The sequence below is a fragment of the Limanda limanda genome, chromosome 1 (assembly GCF_963576545.1).
Source record: "Limanda limanda chromosome 1, fLimLim1.1, whole genome shotgun sequence".
NCBI classification, from domain to species: Eukaryota; Metazoa; Chordata; class Actinopteri; order Pleuronectiformes; family Pleuronectidae; genus Limanda; species Limanda limanda.
In genome coordinates, this window is record NC_083636.1 from 21552927 (window position 1) to 21576235 (window position 23309).

The 23309-nt window shown below is 42.7% G+C and overlaps 1 protein-coding gene and 2 long non-coding RNA genes across 3 annotated transcripts in view; 1 reads left to right on the forward strand and 2 right to left on the reverse strand.

Annotated features, from left to right (window-relative positions):
• Positions 1–23309, reverse strand: part of LOC133011659 (thyrotropin-releasing hormone-degrading ectoenzyme-like) — a 120523-nt gene that overhangs the window by 40717 nt on the left and 56497 nt on the right. The window contains exon 5 of the mRNA XM_061079475.1: positions 8347–8501. Within this exon, the coding sequence (XP_060935458.1) occupies positions 8347–8501 (155 nt within the window). The remainder of the gene's footprint in view (positions 1–8346; positions 8502–23309) is intronic.
• Positions 12130–14589, forward strand: LOC133005640 (uncharacterized). Its single transcript, XR_009678381.1, has 5 exons — positions 12130–12165; positions 12586–12727; positions 13348–13434; positions 14029–14187; positions 14383–14589. It is a non-coding gene; the product is annotated as an uncharacterized LOC133005640 (long non-coding RNA).
• On the reverse strand, positions 15979–18480 carry LOC133005090 (uncharacterized). The gene is made up of 5 exons (XR_009678353.1): positions 18403–18480; positions 17841–17982; positions 17134–17220; positions 16381–16539; positions 15979–16185 (listed from the first exon to the last, which is right to left on the reverse strand). It is a non-coding gene; the product is annotated as an uncharacterized LOC133005090 (long non-coding RNA).

Here is a 23309-nt window from a genome sequence, read left to right on the forward strand (position 1 = left end):
TAAACGACTGCTGTTAGTCTATCAAACGACTACAAAGAGAGGCACAATGACCACAGGGACAGACACACAACAGCCACCGACACAAGCAAGTCATTTGTAGTCGCTTTGTGTCTCTTGCAGTCTTTGGCTCTCGCTCTCATGTGGGAGGGATGGGGGGGGCTTTAACGTGTCGATGCCCAGGGACCCATTATCTCGTCGTCTGCCCGGCGTCCTCACAGGAAAGAAAAATTACGAGGTCGTATAAAACTAATATTTGCAAAAGCAAAATAAACATAGCTTTTTAAAATGTACCAATGAGAAACAGGGATTCTGCCGTTTACTGAAATCCATAAAGTTGATATTACCCTTGGATACGACTCATAGGAGGGTACCAAGGGGCATAATGGACTTTGGTTGTCAGGGTAACGGTAATAACAGAGTTTAAAGGGCAGCGGTGTCGGAGGGTTCACAACGCTACCGTCCAACTCACATTTACTTCCTGTCCAGTCTCCTCCCAGATGTTTCCCAGTAACTGTTCGTCCCTGTGACTAAACAAAGTACTTTTGACCCCGAGTAGCAACTACACACCTTTCCAACGACCTCAGCCAATGAGGAGGAGGAATATGAAGCCTGAGAGGCAGAACCCGGGGAAAATATCCCCCAGAAAATAACTTGCTGCTGCTCATAAAGCTCATCAGTGTGAGTAATAACTCAAGGTGACATAGATAGACGTGTGTGTGTGTGTGTGTGTGTGTGTGTGTGTGTGTGTGTGTGTGTGTGTGTGTGTGTGTGTGTTAGTGTGTGTGTGTGTGTCGGTCAGAAGCCTCAGTGCAGGTAAAGCTTGAGCCTGTTTCATGCAGATGAGTCTTTGCAGCTCTGCCGGTGCCTTGCTCCAGGGAACCTTCAGGGGGAATTTTTTGGTGCAACAACAAGCAGCGTTGGGGGGGGGGGCCTTGTTACCGTGACACAGCAATGGGACAATCTAACATCCTTTTACTTTTTTTGCTTTTAATATTCACATTGTCGTCGCCGGTATCCTTAAAATAATGTCACTTGCGTCATATATTTCATTTCACAGTGATTATGCAGTGACGCAGTGAATTAGAGAAGAGGAAACAGGAGGATTCTCTCTTTCCAGCAGCAGCACCTTCGTTCTTTCCTTCCTTCACTTCTCTCTCTCAGAACAAAGCAGATCTGGGCCTTTGATCATCCTCCTCCCTCCGTGTGACCCTCACTTATAAATATTCATCGCTCTCTTCAGCAGAGGGACTGAATCTGATTTTCACTTTCTGACTGGATGGTGATTCTCACAGCTCCACGACAGCCGACAAAATAAAACCCAGTCTTGTTTGTCGTTTGGCACAAACGCTGTTTACATCTGCACATCTGTGAAACTGTAAAGACTCTCACGGATATTCCGCCCCGACGAGCTGCAGTTGAAAGGAACACGATCAACAACAGTTGCAGCAAACTCTCAAACCTCCTGCTTAATTAATCCTTGTGCCGGCGCTGTTGGGTTTGGGATTTAACGGCGTCCACCGGCCAAATGCTGCTAATCTTTACAGTTTGATTTGGGATAATAGCCTGTGCTGGAGAACTGGAGACCAACAGGGCAAAGAAACAGAACCCGGCTACAGCTGGACCACATTCAGAATAAGAGATAGGAAACTAGTAACATCTGGACCAGATGGATCCAAGATAAGAACCACACAGCATCTGGCCCAGGAGGATAAAGATTAAAAGGTTTGCTCGACGGTTCTAGATCAGCTGCCAGATCAACACCGTGTTCATGTACAAGTAAAGAGGAATCGGTCAGAACAGGACGGATTCCACATCTACATACATGTGCTGGGCCCTCGTGCACATGTGGAGTCTGAGAGGTTTGCTACAGGACTCATGGACTTGTGGATCTGGGTTCTCGACACTTGAACTGAGTTGCAGCAGAGTTCAGATCAGGACGGTTCAGATGAGAGCGTCTGAGTCTCTGAGGCTTGAGACTGAAGCTTCGCCTGATTCAGTTTCTCTGCAGAAAACAACGTGACTGGAATTCCTGACAGATCCAAACTCTGACCGAGGTCAGACCTAATTATAGAGAAGATCCAACCAAATATACATTAACATATCAGCCCCTGATAAGGACGATGAAAATGCTAATTCCTTCACACCGGGGCGAGAAACTCTGAAGAACATCTGAGAGTCGACTTCAGCTCGTTTCTTTCTTCTATCTTCTATTGTCGCTGGATATTTCATCTCATTCTCTTCTATTGTTTTCACTTGATGTATTTTCCTTCCTCATTTCAGCCCTGAAACATTTGAATCTTGTTTGAACTTCCACTCCAACATGGATGAGACAGTAAATTATCTCAGCAGCACAAATGTTTTATTTCTGAGCTGTAACCTGATGTTTAACAGTTCAGTTTTATGTTTAAGTCTGTAGCTTCCACAGTTTAATGAACATACAGAACATCTGAGTCAACCTGAGACGACTCGACACGACATAAACATATAAACAACATCAATAAATTAAAGTTGATCATGAATCAAATATGTGAAAAGTGCATTTGACTGGTTGAATTAGATTTCTATTATTCAGAAGACAAGGCTGTGTTTCTGTTTTATTCTGCGTTTTCATCACTTTTGACAAATCCAAAGGGAAAATTAAATGCATCTGTTTGGTTCTGACTGAAGATGTAAATCTTTAAAATACTTTCATTGTTACAGGAAGGTATTTTCTGTAAAAAGAAAATATTGTGTATGTGTGTATAATTTATTGTATATGTCACTACATTTGAGGTGCATTATATCTGTTAAGCATAAGGTTTGTGTGTGTGTGTGTGTGTGTATGTAAGTGTTTGTGTGTGTATCGCAGCTCTAATGAGCCTTACACAGACACACACAGGGTGTAAGACGTTTGTTTATGGCCTGTTAATTAGCCTCGGACATGAGCAGGGAGAAGACACACAAACACACACACACAGACACACACAAACACACAGACACACACACACACACACACACACACATACACACACACACACACACACACACACACACACACACACACACACACTGTATTCCTCTCACACAGTATTATTGATGAAACACTCTTCAGCTGTGAAACAGTACGAAGCTGCAGGTGAATCTCAGATTTTCACTTGATTTAATTTCTAATTCTCAATGATTACTCGATAAATAGTAAATCAATGACATTATCAATTAATTGCACTGATGCTTCAGAGAATAATTCATGAGTCCAGGTGAAATAAATCATCGTATTTAGAGAACTGATATATACGAGGACGAAGTTGACTCACATTTCACATCTCTGAGGAAACTGAGCTTTGTTTTCAAAGAACATGAAACAGCTTCTTGCTTTTTACTGAGTCTCGAAACCCAATGAAGACAAAGGGGGGGGGGGGGGGGGGAGATGAAACAAACAAACAAACCAGCGCGTTGTTAGAGTTTCTTCTTTTTTTAAAACTTCCTAGATCAACAACAGCTCAAGTGAGAGTCGGGAGGTCAAAGGTCAAAATATGGTGAAAGGAGGAGGAAAGTGCAGATGGAAAGACATGTTTGTATGTGTGTGTGTGTTACGTGTGTGTGTGTTACATTAACTTTTTTAAATTTGGTCAAAGTCCCATCTGCTAACATGGAGGAGGAGAGGTTAACGAGCTGTATCGCAGCCAGCCACCAGGGGGCAATCAAGGAAGTTTTGGGAGGAGAGAGAGAGACGATGAAAAACAGTGAGACGGGTGGAGAGAGAACAATAAGATGATTTATGGCTATTTTAGTTCTAATGAACTCTATACAAACAATAAATTCTCTAGTTTGAAGCAAAAGACTGCAGAGGAGATTATACACACTGACAGCAACACACGACACAACACACACTGCACTGTGAGGGTGTGTATTCTGCATTTCTGTCCTTCTGAGGATCAATTGTCAATTTTAAAGACTGGCTCCTGTGTTTAACCTCTTATTCTTATTATCATAATGACGCTTAAACTACTTACGGAACATAGAAGATGGAGCGGAGGGTTGTTAGCTCTCTTCCCTAAATGAAGACAGGAAGTCAAAGACGCAGATAAAGATTTTGTGAAAACACGTACAGTAGAGAACACAGCAGTTCTCTACTGTAGAGTTGAGAGTTTGATTGACGGGGATGATTGACGGCTCTGTCCTCCTCTTGTCCCCTCGAACACCTGACTGGAGAAGAACGCTCCTCCCTGAGCTGTCAGTCATCCCTGCACTCGACTGACTGGAAACATCCAACTCACGAAACATCCAAATCATCCAACATGGAGGTTTATGAAGGACACTTTTCACCATCATCACACCTAACAAAGTATCTCCTCACTCAGAGGACGCTGATCGATCTGAAGCACCTGGTCTCAATTTCTAGTAAAGAAGTGGACCGATGAAGACTTTCAGTTTGGAGAGGAAGATGAGATTCAAGTATCCAGCTGAGCTGAATCCCTCCGACTGATGTTCTCAGGACTTAAACCTCAGAGTGTTTCAGGGTTGAAGTTATCACGGGTTCTGGTGCAGGTTTGATCTACAGCTTTGATCGGAGGCTGGTAAAGGTTAAGAGGGAGATGATGGGAACGCAGGACGTCCACTGGGGATCTTCAGAAGCACAGAGATACAAATGTGCTCATGTTGAACTGAGCTGTCACACGGGGCATAATTCACACTGAGCTACTTCCTGCTGCCGGTGGTTCTAACAACGTGATCAACAGATGAAGAGACGGAATCTGATTTTCTTTGTCTGTTTTAATTAACAGAAACCTGATGGGAATAAACTGAAAGCATCTCAGCACAAACAAACCCTACAAGTGTGTGTGTGTGTGTGTGTGTGTGTGAGTGTGTGTGTCTGTGTGTGTGTGCACGCAGTTGTACGTTAGAATCACTTGTTCCACTCTGAGGTTTCCGTGCAGTGACACGTGCACAGCAGTCAGCAGATGGACAGAAGCCGTGCTGTCGCTTCAGCTGCACACATCCACACAGCGAGCACATCTGGACGCACGTAGCAAACCAGGCTGTGCATGTGACCTCAGACAGTTACTACCTTTATATAACCTACAATCATATATATCATTCATATGAAATCATATATAAAGATGGACGACGCGTCTCCACTTCTTTCACTGGCTGTCTCGCCCCAATTATTATTATCAAGACAATTCTTATCCAACCACAGTAACAGGTATTGGAGAGATAAGATACCGAGGCTCCTCTCCATCGTATATCAAATCAACATGTAGACCATAATAATCCTTAATGTCACAACAATGCAACTTTTTTCAATACAGCCACAAAAACACTGGACGTCATGAAATCACAGAGTTTATTTTAATCCAGCATCTAGTGGCCATCAGTGGTACTGCAGCTCGAGGCAAAAGGTGTGCTCAGACAGTGTGTGAACGGATCTGCTCTCGAACTCGCGTGTTTCTCTCAGCTGACGGACGACAGCTTCCTGTGGGCTCTCATCTCGCTCCTCACTCCCACCATCTGTTCACCTGAGATCAGCAGCGGAATACGAACATGTCAACAACAGCAGCGGAAATCCAACAAGACACCAGCACCATTTTCACTCTCCATCCCCAGTCTGCTGGTAAAATCACCATGTGTCTCATGTCTAATGATTCCTGACTGGGAGTCGAACCAGCGACCTGATGTGAGTCTGTGGAGTGGAAACAGGTTCAGTGTGGAACACGAAAAGTAACGATCAGATTTAAATATGCTTCTTCAGTTCAGAACCTTTAGGTCCTCGTTTCATCTTTTGTCTGACGGGCTTCAAAAACACAACAGTTTTTTTTCAGCATGAATTTTTTGGAAATATCTGAACAACAATAAAAAAACATTCCTGAATCTCTTATTCAAATCTGCTCCAATATTTATTAGATTCTTCTTTTGCCATTTTCCCTTTTGCCAAATTTTGTGTAAATTGTTGGAATATTTGCTTAATAAATGCAGATCGAAACACAACCTCACTGAACCTAAATCTCTGTTTCTGTTTTCCACTTAAAGTTCTTACAAGAGAACGAACTGATTATTGAAAGCACAACTTTTTCTCTCTATCCATCAGTGTGTGTGTGCGTGTGTATATGTGTGTGAGGGTGATAAGTGACTTCAGGATGGAATGAAAACCTGCACACAAGACTTTACTTTTATCTTTTCTCTTTCTTTTCCCTCTCTTGCTCTAAACCTCGCTCTCTCGCTCTAAACCAACGAAACCGACGAACAAAGCTGCACGAAAACGACCAAAACCGAGGTGAAATGAGTCAAAATCAAACAAAAACACCGGCACTTCATCTTTTACGACCTGTGCAATAAAATCTGTGGCTTTATATACAGCCGAGCATCAGAGTGAGAAGCTTAACGTTGTTATTCGCTCTGTTCTCTGCACTCCACACCAGAGGCTGCCTCAGGGAAACATTAATCCAGACTCAGCACAGAGAGACGCGGGTCTGAGGCCACGTCCTGAAGGAAAATTACATGAGAACGCCACATTCTTCAGTCAGCCAGCGGCGCTGCAATATTTACACTGCAGCTTTTCATTTTCATCATCAAAACCAAAACGAGCGCAAGCATTTTCACGTTTAAAGGACCGGTTCCTCCACTGCACAAGAAAAATCTTCAGTTTCACCTCCAGTCGCATCAGAAACAAAAAATCTGCCTCTGAAACGTCTCGAATCAAATAATTCATCATCTTGTCACGTATTCAACATCGTAATGTACAGACACACACACACACACACACACACACACACACACACACACACACACACACACACAGATGTTTCTGTTGAGGCATTTTGAATTGTTTAGGACAACATCATTTTCCTCAGTTTCAGGAATATTCTGATCCCTTTCTCGTCAGCCTTGGTTTTATTTATAATTATTATTTATTATTAATTATTTATAAACATCCCATCCAGGTTGAAAACTAATCAATTGTTCTCGGCCCGTGGCTCCACTCTCCAGTCCGCCTCCCTAAAAACCTGCTCCATACATTTCTGAAACATCCTGCTCGGAGAAAAGCAGCACAACCAGAAGAGACAGAATCAGCTGATCAGTCAGTCAGCTCCGAGGTAACGAGCGCAGACAGGCGGCGTGAAAAGGGATCAGAACAGAGCATCAGTCTCTCCTCCAGAACACGTCCTGCTCGAGTCCCAGACTGTGGAGAAACTGTTTCATCCTAAATCCTCAGACACGAGAAACAGGCCTCTACACACACGTCTTCAACAAATATAACCTGCTCAGAATAACAATGTGACGGATTCTGCTTTGGTTTAGTTTCATTACAGATGTTCAAAATGAATCATAATCCTTCTCCTGACTCTATGAATATGTGAATATTAAAGTTCATTTCCAATTGTCTTTGAAACCTGCAGTGAAACCCGGCTGATACGTTCAGAGCTCGTACGTCTCATCCACTTGTTCATCCTGTGTTCATTTGTGTTGTATTTTTGCATCATCAACACTCTGGCTCCCTCCTGATCTCCTGCTGATCTCCCACCTCTCAGTGGAATTTAGTGGAAACTCAGCAGAAAGTCTAAAGCCTCTCACTCGGACGTTTGGCTTCACATGGACCCCCCCCCCCCCCCCCCCCAATGAAGTCCAGTGTAGCTCGCTAGAGACAGTGATAAATAATTCCTACATTTGCCACTTTGTCCAGATCAGCAACACATTTGATTGAGATCTTTTTTGACCCGTGTCTCATCATTCAACCATGTTTGGTGCAAATCCATCAAGAAGTTTCTGCTTAATCCTGCTGACAAACTAGAAAACCAACAAACAAAGGGACATGGGTGGAAACTGGCTCCTCCACCCAAAGTCCGACATGTTCAAACAGCATCACCACCGTCGCACTGCGGTCGGGGTCCAAACTGAAAAGGTTGTGTTGTTGTGTTTCTCGTCGGTGAAAAGTTTGGACGTTTCCCGCGGCGTCACCACCTCCTGCAGTTTGATTAACAGTCGCAGAGGTTTAATGTCGCAGCTGCCACCTCAGGTGCCGCCTACACTTCATTCTGCGGTGTTTACCTGCCTGAGCTGCAGCAGCGAGGAGCGAGCAGCGAGGAGAACACGGGCGAGTTAATTACATTTTCAACAAGCTCTGAATCTCACTTATTAAACAGTCTGAGTAAAATCCGGCTCACGTCCACTCAGACACGTGTGACCAGGTGATGGAAAGAAAACTGAACATACAGAAGAGGAAGTCAAACCTCTGTGGACACCAGGGGGCGTTGCTCTTGCGAAAATTTGTAAAACAAATCTGGAAAATAAAAATGTTAACATTTGGGTGAAATATAAAAATGAAGAGGAGCTTTGACTTTGGTCAAATGACCGGTCGGACGGTCCTACCTGGTGACAGATCTCGTGGACGACCACCATGGTCAGCTCCATCTGATAGGACGAGGAGGACACCTCGGCGTCCAGCAGGATCTTCTGCTCCACGAACACGCTCAGGCCCCAGTTCTCCATGGCGGCGTACGGATGCTTGGGCACCGCCAGCAAGTCTGAGAAGAAGCAGACACAACAACACGTTACTCAATGTGCTCCTCTATTAATAAAACCCGTGAGTTTCATCCAGAGAGACGCCGCCATTTAAAGAACCAAAAAAAAAAAACTGTGGCTGTGACAGAGCGACTGCAAATCCCATTTTAGGTTCAAATTAAACTCATGAGTCATTTTAACAACCTGCCAGAGAATCCCTTTATCCCCACAACATGGATATATGGAGTTTCTCAGAGATAACTCTACATATATCTGTAAAAGAGACGGGGAGAACAGGAGCGATGAAGGGGAAAAGAAGAAGAGCGAGGCGAGGAGGCGAAGGAGGAGTTTACGTTCAGGAGAGGAGATTTATTAGAGAGTGACAGATGTAATTAAAAGTTACACATCAGAATGTGGAGAGTCACGTCGCTGGACACGGAGCCAAGGAAAGTGGAAGTCATCCACATAAAGCTGAGGCCAGAGTCTTAATTAATCTGAAATTCAAAATGACTGCGACTCGAACAGGAAACTTATACGACGACGTTTCCATCATGAGTTTTATTCATGTGATCAATAAGAGCTTCTCTCCGCAGGTTTCAGTCAAACATCTGGATATGAAGAGTTCTGGAGAGGGACGTTCACAAAGTGTGGATGATAAATGTACCGATAAGGAAAAATCTAATGTCCAATATATTAAATGAATCTATTAACTTTTCATTTCTTCTTTAAAATAGAAATATGTTCTGAATATTTTGCCCCAGTTCCCATCACGACGATGGACGATAGCTCAGTTTTATATGTGAGGATGTTCTAAACCGACAGGATCTACATCGTGCTGCAGCTCATCAGGCGGCTGGTCTACCCAGAATGCACTTCTCTCACAGTGAAGTCAGTGAAGTGTTATAGCTTTTGATAAACCTTTAAATTTATGGCCCTGTTACTCAGCCTGTTCTGTCTGGATCTTATTTCCTCATCTCGTCAGAAGCTGAAGCAACATCTCCACAGAAGAGCTTCCTTTTTCTGATTTATGACTCCGGGAAGAAGAAGAAAAAGAGACAGAAGAGGAGTAAATGTTTGATGAAGAAAAGAAGCCTCACCCAAGAGCAAAGGCTTACAGAGGATTGCCGGTGCACAAATCAATGTAATATCAAATAACTGGGAAATGCTGAAACTCTGAAACTTCCTGTCTGCTCAGTCGCAGCGTTTCCATCAAACGTGATCTGACGGAGAATCTGCCCGGCAGCAGCCACACAGCAGGAGAACATGGAGGAGCCTCATGTCTGGCTCAGGAGGTGGTGGAGACCAAACACAGAGCTCAGGGGATAATAACGCTCATGTGGAAACAGGCTGGGGACAACGTCTGCAGTTGTTTGAAGAGAAAAGTGAAATTAGAAATAAAACACAGCAGCAAATGGGTTTTTCTATTCAGAGAGGAGACTTGAATAAGAGGAGGTGAAGAGGTGAGAGTGAGTTTTTTCGCAATAACAGAAAGACGAGAAGAAGAGTTCTCGCTTTCCGGTGAAAAGAATAAAGGGACTTTTAAATTCAGCATCATTAACTCACACGGCTTTTCAGCTGCAGCGTCCGAGTTCCACAGCCAATATATTCAACGAGATTTGAAACCAACAAAACCAGTTTGACCCCCGCTCCGGGTTCCCTTTGTCTCCGATTCTCAACAGAATAAATCAGAGACGAGACGAGACAAAGAGAAAACACAGCTTCTTATTTCCAAAAGAGGAGAAGTTATGACAATCAAACAGCTGATATCTCAGAAAATACCAACCAGGTTTCTTTTACTGGTTTCAGGAACCATCAGGGCGTTGCTTTTCCTCACTAGTAGCAAAATTAACCTTTTTGATGTTAACAACCGAAACCTTTTGTTTCTGCCTTAAACTCAGGAGATTTTTATCATTTTTATCTCTTTATATCATAAATCATCCAAACATTTTTGCTCAGGGTCATAAAAATCATATCAGGTGACATTTACGTTTAAAGAAATTGAAAAAGTTCAAGTTCTTAAAAAAATCAGTGTTTAATACATCAACGTGTACGAATCTATGTCTTCTGCTGCAGGCGACGTTTCCCAGCTCAGTCTCTACTTGGCGTTTCACTGTCAGCCTGCAAGTGTCAATCACCAGGGCAAACAATGACATTACGGCAGTCTGACAGCTGTCACTCATCGTCAGCTGATCCGGGGGTTAGCGGCGCAGCTCCCAGCAGGAGGTCGCAGGCTCAGAAACATCCAGACAGAGAAACACTTGACGCAACAACAGGAAGTGAAGAGGCGATGAAACACAAACTCACACAGGAACAACACACACACACAGATGTTTACACGACACCACTGTCAGGGTTTCTCAAAGCCCGGGAATGACTCAACACTTACACTGTATAAACAGGCCCGTCTCTACTACAAGGCTCAAACATGTGGGATTTAAGACTTTCTAGGACCGAACTGGATGAAAATACAGATCTGTGAAATAAAGGAATGACCTACGATGAGCTGAAGTCGAGGAGAAACCTGGAAACACCAGTTTAAACGTATGATTCGTCAGTGATTCTAATGCTCCAGTCACAGGATGAGCTATTTGGATCAGAGATGGAGTGAAGGCGTCTGGTTTTCCAGTGAATCACATTTGTAACATTTGTAACACTGAAATCTTAAAACCTATTAAACTCTATCACAGTTCCTCTGAATCACTCGAGTGTCAAACTGATAGAAAGAAAAGATACAACACTGGGACTCTGAGTTCTCTGAAACCAAATGTTTCTCTCCTGAGCGACGAAGTTTGGTTTCCGAGTCGATGAACAGCGTTGGTTTGTATAAGTGAGAAGTACTGTTGAAGCTGAGCCGAAGAGAAACGTGTGAAAAACACTGGCGTGAGGAGAAATGTGACCGAACTCCAGCAGACACTTATTTCTCGGCGTCAGATGGAGACGTGAACATATTTCACTCAACACAAACAACAGCATCAGGAATAAACAGGGACTCTGACAGACGCTGAGCTTGGCTGGGGCAACCCAGTCTCATCAGGAAACGTTCAGTGGGAACGTTGGTCCACTTGGACAAACGTTTCCATCTCACAATCTGGCCTATCAGATTGTGAGATGGAAACGTTTGGTCCGCCCATTGTTTTGCATTGACGTGTTTTCACATCACGTGACTCCCGAGTTCCCGTCTACGGAAAGGAAAACATGGCGGACAGTCCTTGTTTTTTCAGATAAAAATATGATTTTGTAACTTAGTCTGGGCATAAAAATACATTCTGACACCATTTCTAGCGAGAAATGTGGTCATTGCTTCCACAGTCTTCAGCCAGTTCGTGCTTATGATATATATTTTAATAGTTATCACGAATTTTTTTTTCGTTGCTATGATGGTTGCTATGGACGCTGCCATGCCGAGAACCACGTCGTAGCGTGCTGTTTAAATCACCGTCCCTGCGTGGTGTCGTTCAGTGCTCGTGAATGTTATTCATGTTAAATAATATTAATATTTGAGGCTAGATTACACCTCTAATGCGAAGGATCTTGCGAGTCTGTTCAGAGGCGGACATGAGTGTGACACCGGACCGAGTCCGCCACCGGAAATAACGTGTGGCTGTCAACATCCGCTCCCTTTAACTAGAAGCTGCGTCATACACACGGAGCATTTGGGAGACCACAATGTCGTCTTCCTTCTGTCAGGTAAGTAGTTTATTGTTTTTAAAGATCGTTACGATCTAGGTTCACAGTCCGAGTGCTGAGACAGCGGATGCGGAGTCCGTCGATACCCACAATGGATGCTTTTCTTCAGCTAATATGCCATTGTTAGCCACATGCTTCAGCCCACGGTAGCATGTGATTACCTGGGAGGTGAAAACATGGTTATTCAAACCAGTTCAAGATGCTTAGCTCATCATTGAGGGACGCTACAATATAAATATAAACATGAATTTGATTTATGAATGCTTTAGATTAATAAGGAGCGTATTTCTCTACCAATACTTCACAATAACAGATCAATTTGGTTTAATGTATAGAATGTAATATGACAATAATGTTTTCATGTTATGGAGTTGCGATTCATTTTATAAAACAATTCCTATGTTCTGTTTTTTAATCAAGGAGGATCCAAGTGAAGCTACAGGAGTATGATGAAGAGCAAGAAGGGCAGCCTGGAGAGAAAGAGGAGCCGGGTTGAGCCCACTACTCTCATCCACGTACCACGAGGAAGATGAGGGAGAGAAATTATCCTACCATTAAAGAGGTACTTTTAAGTTACATACCAGAAACACCATTTTATATAATGTGCCAAATATACATTTTTATTAAATCCCCAAAGTACGCTGGCCGAAATACAAGTTAATATCACACTGAAAGAGTTTTGATCAATCATGCTTCCCTGCTGTGGTTGTTCAACTGGGAAAACAACTTTTTCCACAGGAAGGCAAGTAAATTTAAGGAATGCTTGTGCAAAGTTTTCCTCTGTTATGTATAATGATGACCCCCATCAGACATTATGTTAGCAATATTTACACCTTTTCATTTATACTGTTTATTTCTGTCTACATGTGTGAATTTGCCTTCATTAGTTTCAGAAAAGAGCGATCATGTATCGGTCAGTGGGCGGCAGCCCAAGACTCCGCAAACTAGTCTTTAAGCAAAGTAGACGAAGGCATTGAGGTTGCGGCCTGCCATCATTATTATTTTGCTTAAGGGACTGAATATGTTTCATGCAGAAATATTAGCATTTCCCTTATATCTACCAAAACTGCTTGTTTCACAGACTGCAGTTTTGTTTTGATCCGATGTGGTGTGCAAATACCAACTGTATCTGCAATGGGTTGTTGGGCATTAATATTTGTAACTCTAATTTTGTTTTGACAGACTGTGCAAAGAATGTTGAGAACATCACCACTCTACAGGAATACACAGTCCAGTAATGTGTGTCAGAAGTTCAGTAGTGAACGACAGGTACTGTGGAAAAATGTGTGTCATTGTTGTACAATGTCCTTTGACTCTGTTTACACAAGGTCAACACAAAAAGGTTTGATTGTAAACTGATATTGGTATGAATTCATGTTATACTCCTCTTCACAAGAAACAAACAATTTACAAAAAAAACCACTAGAATTACCGCACTGCGTTGTATGACTCCGCTAACCAGTGCAGTGTCCGTCTACATATTTCTACATATTTTCTCTCATATAAATGTCACTGTAACCTCTTGACAACTGAAACCATAACATGAGGTCAGTGTGGCCTTGACCTTTTGACTTTAAGACAAATACACAGTTAGACAACCCGAAAACATGCAGTAATGCCTCCGGCGACTCGCTATTACAGAGGCATTAAAATGTTAAGTGTAGTAGACTGGATTTTATTGGTGTTACATTGGACATCTTGTATTGGTACACAAAAAATATATTTGGTTTCACATTTTAGATGGCATAAGCAGAGACATCAACTCAGGAAATGGATTTCTGCAGAAAATTAAGCCTTGTATGTGTGTATATATACATACAAACGCACTTTTAAAACGTTTTGTTTTTTATCATATATTCTCAGGTAGTACTGACGCATTTACGGAGATGGGACATGAGGGCCTTGTCTGCGTGCCCAAGAGAAGATTCCACAGAGTTCAAGCTGAGCAGGCTGCAGCAGGTTTGGAGGAATCCTCCTCTGAAGAGGAAACATGGCGAGGTTCTTCTCCACTGATGAAGAAATGTGAGTGCTGTGATTAGGTCAAATCTGCTAAAATGCTACTGTGGCTCCTGGGCCCTGCTATTAGCTTGGTGTATGGTAGCTGTTAGCTTTAGCATATTTATTTTTTAGGGGCCTGTCTGACGTTTATGTTTTAAAAAAAAAATCAGAGGGAACCATCTTCATAATTTAACACTATGGTTTCTTTGTGTCCTTCAGATCTTCTCAAGAGAAGCTGCCTCAGCTCCACGGTCCCTCCTGCAGCCTCCACTCCTGATGCTAACCCCCGGTCTCCATCACACCATCCGGGCAGACCTGGAGTCACAGAACTTTGTCCAGAGCTGCCGTCTGAGAATTGTTGATCATATAATTTTCAGCAGATGCCTGAATGTAATGTTTGTGCACAATAAATGACATTGATCATAACATATTGGTATTTCCTTGCAGTCATACACCATGATATTGGCAGATAAGATGTTGATTACATTAAAGCAGTGAATGCTCTGCTTTAAGCAACATAAACACACAATGATCCAATGGATTTGAAGTAGAATGGGCACGTTACATTCTGTAGAGAGTAACTCAGTAACGGAAGTCAGAAAATAACTTTATCTGAGGTTCAGTCAGTTATAGTCACAGCAAAGCACACAGGTCTTGTTGTCTAAGTGGCAACCATATCATATTGTTTAAGATGTGTAACATCAAACTTGTGTATCAGGGCTAAATACATCCAGTCATAAGTAAGTTCACCCTCTTGTTAACACTAAAAGTAGGTGACCCAGATGTTTCACAATGCAATCTGATAAGGTCTTATGAGAAAAATTCTTAACATTAAAGAAATGAACACAGAGGATAGCAATAGATGTTTCACTTTAAATCAGTAGCTGGTAATCGGCAGACTGACTTATTCAAACACATTAATACTACAATGAATGAGGCAGGGGTTTGCTATCAGAAATTATTTCTGGGACATTAATTTAAAAGATCTCCAGTATAAGCAAATGTGTTCTAAAATTGGTTTACATCCAAGTGAGAGGCTGTCCCATCTCATGGATTTAAGATATATATATTGTTTGTATTAGCTGTCCCTCAGTGAAGTACTTGAACTTCTTGAAAAGCTCTATATAAATAAGATGTATTATTGTTTATACATTGCCCTCTAGTATATGTTTTCCTAAGTCATTGTAGATACAGAAACAACAGTATGGTTCAGGTGACAGTAAGTGGAAGGTGAAGGTCATTTCCATGAGCTCAAGAGAAACCTAATGTGACGATATAGTTGATTTCTGATAGGAAGCACCTGCCTCATTCATTGTAGTATTAATGTGTTTGAATAAGTCAGTCTGCCGATTACCAGCTACTGATTTAAAGTGAAACATCTATTGCTATCCTCTGTGTTCATTTCTTTAATGTTAAGAATTTTTCTCATAAGACCTTATCAGATTGCATTGTGAAACATCTGGGTCACCTACTTTTAGTGTTAACAAGAGGGTGAACTTACTTATGACTGGATGTATTTAGCCCTGATACACAAGTTTGATGTTACACATCTTAAACAATATGATATGGTTGCCACTTAGACAACAAGACCTGTGTGCTTTGCTGTGACTATAACTGACTGAACCTCAGATAAAGTTATTTTCTGACTTCCGTTACTGAGTTACTCTCTACAGAATGTAACGTGCCCATTCTACTTCAAATCCATTGGATCATTGTGTGTTTATGTTGCTTAAAGCAGAGCATTCACTGCTTTAATGTAATCAACATCTTATCTGCCAATATCATGGTGTATGACTGCAAGGAAATACCAATATGTTATGATCAATGTCATTTATTGTGCACAAACATTACATTCAGGCATCTGCTGAAAATTATATGATCAACAATTCTCAGACGGCAGCTCTGGACAAAGTTCTGTGACTCCAGGTCTGCCCGGATGGTGTGATGGAGACCGGGGGTTAGCATCAGGAGTGGAGGCTGCAGGAGGGACCGTGGAGCTGAGGCAGCTTCTCTTGAGAAGATCTGAAGGACACAAAGAAACCATAGTGTTAAATTATGAAGATGGTTCCCTCTGATTTTTTTTTTAAAACATAAACGTCAGACAGGCCCCTAAAAAATAAATATGCTAAAGCTAACAGCTACCATACACCAAGCTAATAGCAGGGCCCAGGAGCCACAGTAGCATTTTAGCAGATTTGACCTAATCACAGCACTCACATTTCTTCATCAGTGGAGAAGAACCTCGCCATGTTTCCTCTTCAGAGGAGGATTCCTCCAAACCTGCTGCAGCCTGCTCAGCTTGAACTCTGTGGAATCTTCTCTTGGGCACGCAGACAAGGCCCTCATGTCCCATCTCCGTAAATGCGTCAGTACTACCTGAGAATATATGATAAAAAACAAAACGTTTTAAAAGTGCGTTTGTATGTATATATACACACATACAAGGCTTAATTTTCTGCAGAAATCCATTTCCTGAGTTGATGTCTCTGCTTATGCCATCTAAAATGTGAAACCAAATATATTTTTTGTGTACCAATACAAGATGTCCAATGTAACACCAATAAAATCCAGTCTACTACACTTAACATTTTAATGCCTCTGTAATAGCGAGTCGCCGGAGGCATTACTGCATGTTTTCGGGTTGTCTAACTGTGTATTTGTCTTAAAGTCAAAAGGTCAAGGCCACACTGACCTCATGTTATGGTTTCAGTTGTCAAGAGGTTACAGTGACATTTATATGAGAGAAAATATGTAGAAATATGTAGACGGACACTGCACTGGTTAGCGGAGTCATACAACGCAGTGCGGTAATTCTAGTGGTTTTTTTTGTAAATTGTTTGTTTCTTGTGAAGAGGAGTATAACATGAATTCATACCAATATCAGTTTACAATCAAACCTTTTTGTGTTGACCTTGTGTAAACAGAGTCAAAGGACATTGTACAACAATGACACACATTTTTCCACAGTACCTGTCGTTCACTACTGAACTTCTGACACACATTACTGGACTGTGTATTCCTGTAGAGTGGTGATGTTCTCAACATTCTTTGCACAGTCTGTCAAAACAAAATTAGAGTTACAAATATTAATGCCCAACAACCCATTGCAGATACAGTTGGTATTTGCACACCACATCGGATCAAAACAAAACTGCAGTCTGTGAAACAAGCAGTTTTGGTAGATATAAGGGAAATGCTAATATTTCTGCATGAAACATATTCAGTCCCTTAAGCAAAATAATAATGATGGCAGGCCGCAACCTCAATGCCTTCGTCTACTTTGCTTAAAGACTAGTTTGCGGAGTCTTGGGCTGCCGCCCACTGACCGATACATGATCGCTCTTTTCTGAAACTAATGAAGGCAAATTCACACATGTAGACAGAAATAAACAGTATAAATGAAAAGGTGTAAATATTGCTAACATAATGTCTGATGGGGGTCATCATTATACATAACAGAGGAAAACTTTGCACAAGCATTCCTTAAATTTACTTGCCTTCCTGTGGAAAAAGTTGTTTTCCCAGTTGAACAACCACAGCAGGGAAGCATGATTGATCAAAACTCTTTCAGTGTGATATTAACTTGTATTTCAGCCAGCGTACTTTGGGGATTTAATAAAAATGTATATTTGGCACATTATATAAAATGGTGTTTCTGGTATGTAACTTAAAAGTACCTCTTTAATGGTAGGATAATTTCTCTCCCTCATCTTCCTCGTGGTACGTGGATGAGAGTAGTGGGCTCAACCCGGCTCCTCTTTCTCTCCAGGCTGCCCTTCTTGCTCTTCATCATACTCCTGTAGCTTCACTTGGATCCTCCTTGATTAAAAAACAGAACATAGGAATTGTTTTATAAAATGAATCGCAACTCCATAACATGAAAACATTATTGTCATATTACATTCTATACATTAAACCAAATTGATCTGTTATTGTGAAGTATTGGTAGAGAAATACGCTCCTTATTAATCTAAAGCATTCATAAATCAAATTCATGTTTATATTTATATTGTAGCGTCCCTCAATGATGAGCTAAGCATCTTGAACTGGTTTGAATAACCATGTTTTCACCTCCCAGGTAATCACATGCTACCGTGGGCTGAAGCATGTGGCTAACAATGGCATATTAGCTGAAGAAAAGCATCCATTGTGGGTATCGACGGACTCCGCATCCGCTGTCTCAGCACTCGGACTGTGAACCTAGATCGTAACGATCTTTAAAAACAATAAACTACTTACCTGACAGAAGGAAGACGACATCGTGGTCTCCCAAATGCTCCGTGTGTATGACGCAGCTTCTAGTTAAAGGGAGCGGATGTTGACAGCCACACGTTATTTCCGGTGGCGGACTCGGTCCGGTGTCACACTCATGTCCGCCTCTGAACAGACTCGCAAGATCCTTCGCATTAGAGGTGTAATCTAGCCTCAAATATTAATATTATTTAACATGAATAACATTCACGAGCACTGAACGACACCACGCAGGGACGGTGATTTAAACAGCACGCTACGACGTGGTTCTCGGCATGGCAGCGTCCATAGCAACCATCATAGCAACGAAAAAAAAATTTGTGATAACTATTAAAATATATATCATAAGCACGAACTGGCTGAAGACTGTGGAAGCAATGACCACATTTCTCGCTAGAAATGGTGTCAGAATGTATTTTTATGCCCAGACTAAGTTACAAAATCATATTTTTATCTGAAAAAACAAGGACTGTCCGCCATGTTTTCCTTTCCGTAGACGGGAACTCGGGAGTCACGTGATGTGAAAACACGTCAATGCAAAACAATGGGCGGACCAAACGTTTCCATCTCACAATCTGATAGGCCAGATTGTGAGATGGAAACGTTTGTCCAAGTGGACCAACGTTCCCACTGAACATTTCCTGATGAGACTGGGTTGGCTGGGGGGGAGCCGACCCGGTGTGAGACGACCTGTTATCGTCACATCGTCCGTGAGGAGCTGCTGCTCAGAGCCGATCTGTCAGACGAGTCATCGCTCAGTGTCTGGAGGTCAGAGACAAAGTGTCCTCTGCCGCCGCGAGTCCCCGACCAGCGAGTCCCCGACCAGCCGCTCGCTCATCAGACGCTTCACACGCCGTCTGAGGCCCAGAAATCATAGTAAAAAGAGAAAAGTTTGCTTTAAAGAGACGTGTCTGTTTAACGTGAAGTTGTGCGACAGAACGAGGTCATCGTATAAATACAGGATTCTGTGTCGTTAGCTTTGTTTTGTCATCGTCACGTATCGGTAAATAATCTACAGATGAACATTGAAGGGATTTTGTTTTAGTTTCTCTTTAAATGTTACATTTGTACAGAGCCTCCTAAAGTCAGCCTGTGTGTGTGTGTCACTGAGCTGCTCCAGCCCTCTGATTGGCTCAAGCTAATTTAAGCGAGCGTATACGACATGGTTAACTAATCACAGCCAGGAGGAGGCGGAGCGTGACAGACAGAAGACGACTGGCAGCTCAGCTAATGCATTATAAAATACGTAAGTCACCATGGAAACAGAGCTGTGACACGCCAGGTCCAACGCTGCCGTCCAATCCCCATCCAGCTCCGGTTCTTAAGGCTGCATGTGATTGGCTGACAGCTCATTACCCACATGGCTGCGGCTCAGAGAGCAGAACTGATTGGCCAGCTGAGGGAAAGTGGTGCGATTGGTTTAACTTAAGGGGGAAATGCAAATGAGAGCGTTTGGTTTAAGGTGGAATATGCAAACGAGACATTATACTCAATAGACATTTAAATTAAAACCAAATGAATTGTTTCACTTTGCTGTGAAATGAGTCCTTCAGGAGGTTTAGTCTCTCACACACACACACTGCACACACAGACACACACAGACACACACACGGAATGGAAGCAGAATTATATTGACTTCACACTCCGTCTCCTGTGGCTGTTCTGCTGTTCCACCTGCTTTCTGTCTGCGCCTGAAGCTTCTCCTTTATTACTTATATTCTCTTTTTTAATGCCAGATGGAAAACAGCTGCAGCAATTTGCTCAGTTGGACTCGGCAGAAAAATAATGCATGAGCGAGCCGAACAGAAATTCTTCTCTAAACCAGTGACGGTGAAGTCGTGGTGACCTGCAGAACTCAGACTCAGCCTCCTGTCCTCTCTCTCATGCTCTCATGGTTCTGGAGAAGCTGCTTGTGTCTCAGAAAGTAATTGTTCAGGTTTGCCAACTTCTTGGAGCGTTGATAGAAAGTCACAGACTGGAGCTGTGGCCGTTCAAAGGTTTAACAGAAGGTGATGGAGTTTGACACAGAAGAAATATACCTCAGTTTTCACCTTTTCTTTCCAACCTGTTTCTTCCAAGTCCCCAAATAATAACCTCAAACACTAAGGGTTGGTTGTTGTACTGGTTGGGTTTGCTTGTTAGATAGAGAGTTAGTTAGTCAGTTGGCTGAATTACTTTGTTGATTGGTTAGTTTTTCAGCAGTACCACAGAAAACAACCAAACTGATAAATACATTTGAAATACTCATATTTAACATTTTAGTGGAGTGATATCTGAGCGTGTGGAACTGATTAAATTCAAAGTGAGTGTTGAGCCTCGACAGAAACATGAGCTCTAGTTTTCAGCTAAATCACAAAACATCTAATTCCCCAAAAAATATACCAGTAAAGCCTCAAACACCCACAGGTTTTGCACTTTGGCAGAAATATTGCAGCTTCACTGCAGGTCGACAGCACAAACTGAAAAGTAGCAGAAGCCGCTCGCAGCTGTAAGTCAGGAGGGTTTCATCTCGGGTCATTTAGCCGACTCGCCGGAGGCTGCACCGCCTCACTGACCATGAGGAGGAGCTGGTGGAACAGAAACTGCAGCTTCCTTCAGCCGAGGAGTGAACGTCAGTTACACACACACACACACACACACACACACACACAAATACACGCACAAAAACAACTGTGTTGGCAGTTTAATTGGCAGCATCAGGCAAAAATAACAGCACCACATCTTTCTGTTGCTTGTATGAAACGTGGCTGAATCCTGATGAACACGCCGCTGTCACCGCGGCCGGATGGCGACTGTAATTGCTTCCGAATCCCAACGACAGACGGGCTGGTTTCATGAGTGGCTGCTGTGCTGCAAGATTTGATCAAGTGTGTGTGTGTGTGTGTGTGTGCTAGCAGTTAGACAGAAACCTGACTGATGAGTTTAGGTTGGATCTCGGTCAGTTTACAAACTAGACTTGGATCTAAAATTTAAACATTTGTCAGCGTCTTTTTACAACCTCTGTTCAAGCAGCTAATTACAAACAAGAGGAAACAAATCCAACAGAGCGACTTGAACAAATATGGATGTTGGAGGAAACTGAATTGTAACTGGCAGACGAGGGAGCGAGACAACTTGTGTTGCTGAGGCGATCAGGGAGAATGGAATCCAGACCAGAGGAGTTGGACACACCGGGTTCACATCCGCCTTTCGGGTTTGTTTTCGGACACATATTTAAGCCAAAGAAGTAAAAAGTCAGGTCGCAGAGTTTTAAAATATTCAACCACAATCTGTCCCCCTCACCTCAAGGTTCTGTTGGACTTGTCTGGAGAGAAGCATGAAAGCAGAGCTGAAGTGACGGTTAATTAATAGATGAGTTGATCAGCAGAAAATTAATTGGCAACAAAGGCGAGGAGGAGGCAGAGGGGGGGGGGGGGCAGCTGCTGTTCTTGTGGGAGTTAATGTCCTGACTGACAAAGACTTAAAAAAGATGATAAAAGACTTTGTTTGGAGACGTGAAAGTTTTAGGCTAAAAGTCACTTTGCTGGTTTTCCTCTGTGATTTCACTGAGGTATTCTCCCACCTCTCACAGCTTCTCCTTCCAGGACCCGAGGGTTCGTTCGCGAAACAAAGACTTTGTTTGGTGACGTGAAAGTTTTAGGCTAAAAGTCACTTTGCTGGTTTTCCTCTGTGATTTCACTGAGGTATTCTCCCACCTCTCACAGCTTCTCCTTCCAGGACCCGAGGGTTCGTTCGCGTGCGTCCTCACCACGTCGCAGATGAAACCACACGGCCACACGACTTCTCTCAGTTCCAGTATCATTCACACTCCAGCATTTGTCTCAGTTTCACCCCCCCCTCTCTCTGCGGTTGAGCTCCACTTGTCCACCAATTATCTTTCCCTCGTGGAGATAAGAGCTGCTCAATATTCAGCAGACACAAGAAGAGAGACGGAGGAGACACGGTGAATGTTAAAAACTTCTCCGCAGCCGTGAGACCAAACCGACGGCTCACAAATAACAAACAGCCGCAGCGAGTGCTGCTGGAGGCCACGCTGTTCATTACACCCCATAATATGAAGGAGCCTCGCAGGATAAACAGTACGCTGATGATTCAGCTGTTTTCACGAGTGAAGCTTAAAATATAAAGTTAAAGAGAAGATCATTCAAACTGGAAGAGTTCAGCCGAGATGACTTCAACCGACGAGGACATAATTATGTGGACACCTGAGCTTCCCAAGGTTAATATGCAAGTTTATGAAAATATGTTTATGTCCAATAATTACAACCACATCTGCACTTCGGGATTTACACACAACGCACAATGAGCACATGTAACACAACTAAATCTTGCTGAAAGTCAGTGGGGATGTAAAACAGTAATTATGATATTAATTAGGTCATTGTGTCATATCTTCATTCAGCTCTGTATCTGTTTACAGGGTTTTAATTCTGCTCAATTCCCAGAGCAGCTCTTGTCATTTACATGCTTTTCTCTTCCTCTTGTCACTAGGGGTGCAACGATTAGTCGACGTCGTCGACAAAAATCGATGACCAAAATAGTCGCCGACGAATTTACTAGTCGATGATTCGTTGGTTACGTCATAGCGCGTGTTTCTCGTGCCGCGCAGCGGAACTAAACGTCGTTTTACCGGAGGTGCTGATGGAAGTAGCTGAGGAGTGAGCCATCTCGCTCCCTTCCTATCTCTGAAAGTCGCGCATGTGCAATAGCGACAAAACATGGACCTATATCGGCGTCCGCTGCCGCGCGCAGTCGCGCACCTGAAGAAGACTGTAGTTTCGTTTGTTGATGTTTTTATTAATGTTATTTTCCCTGTCCTTTTTTGTTAACACGAAAAATGGATACTTGAATTTTAATTTATTGTAAGTACCAGCTCTTGGTTCACAGTAAAAAGG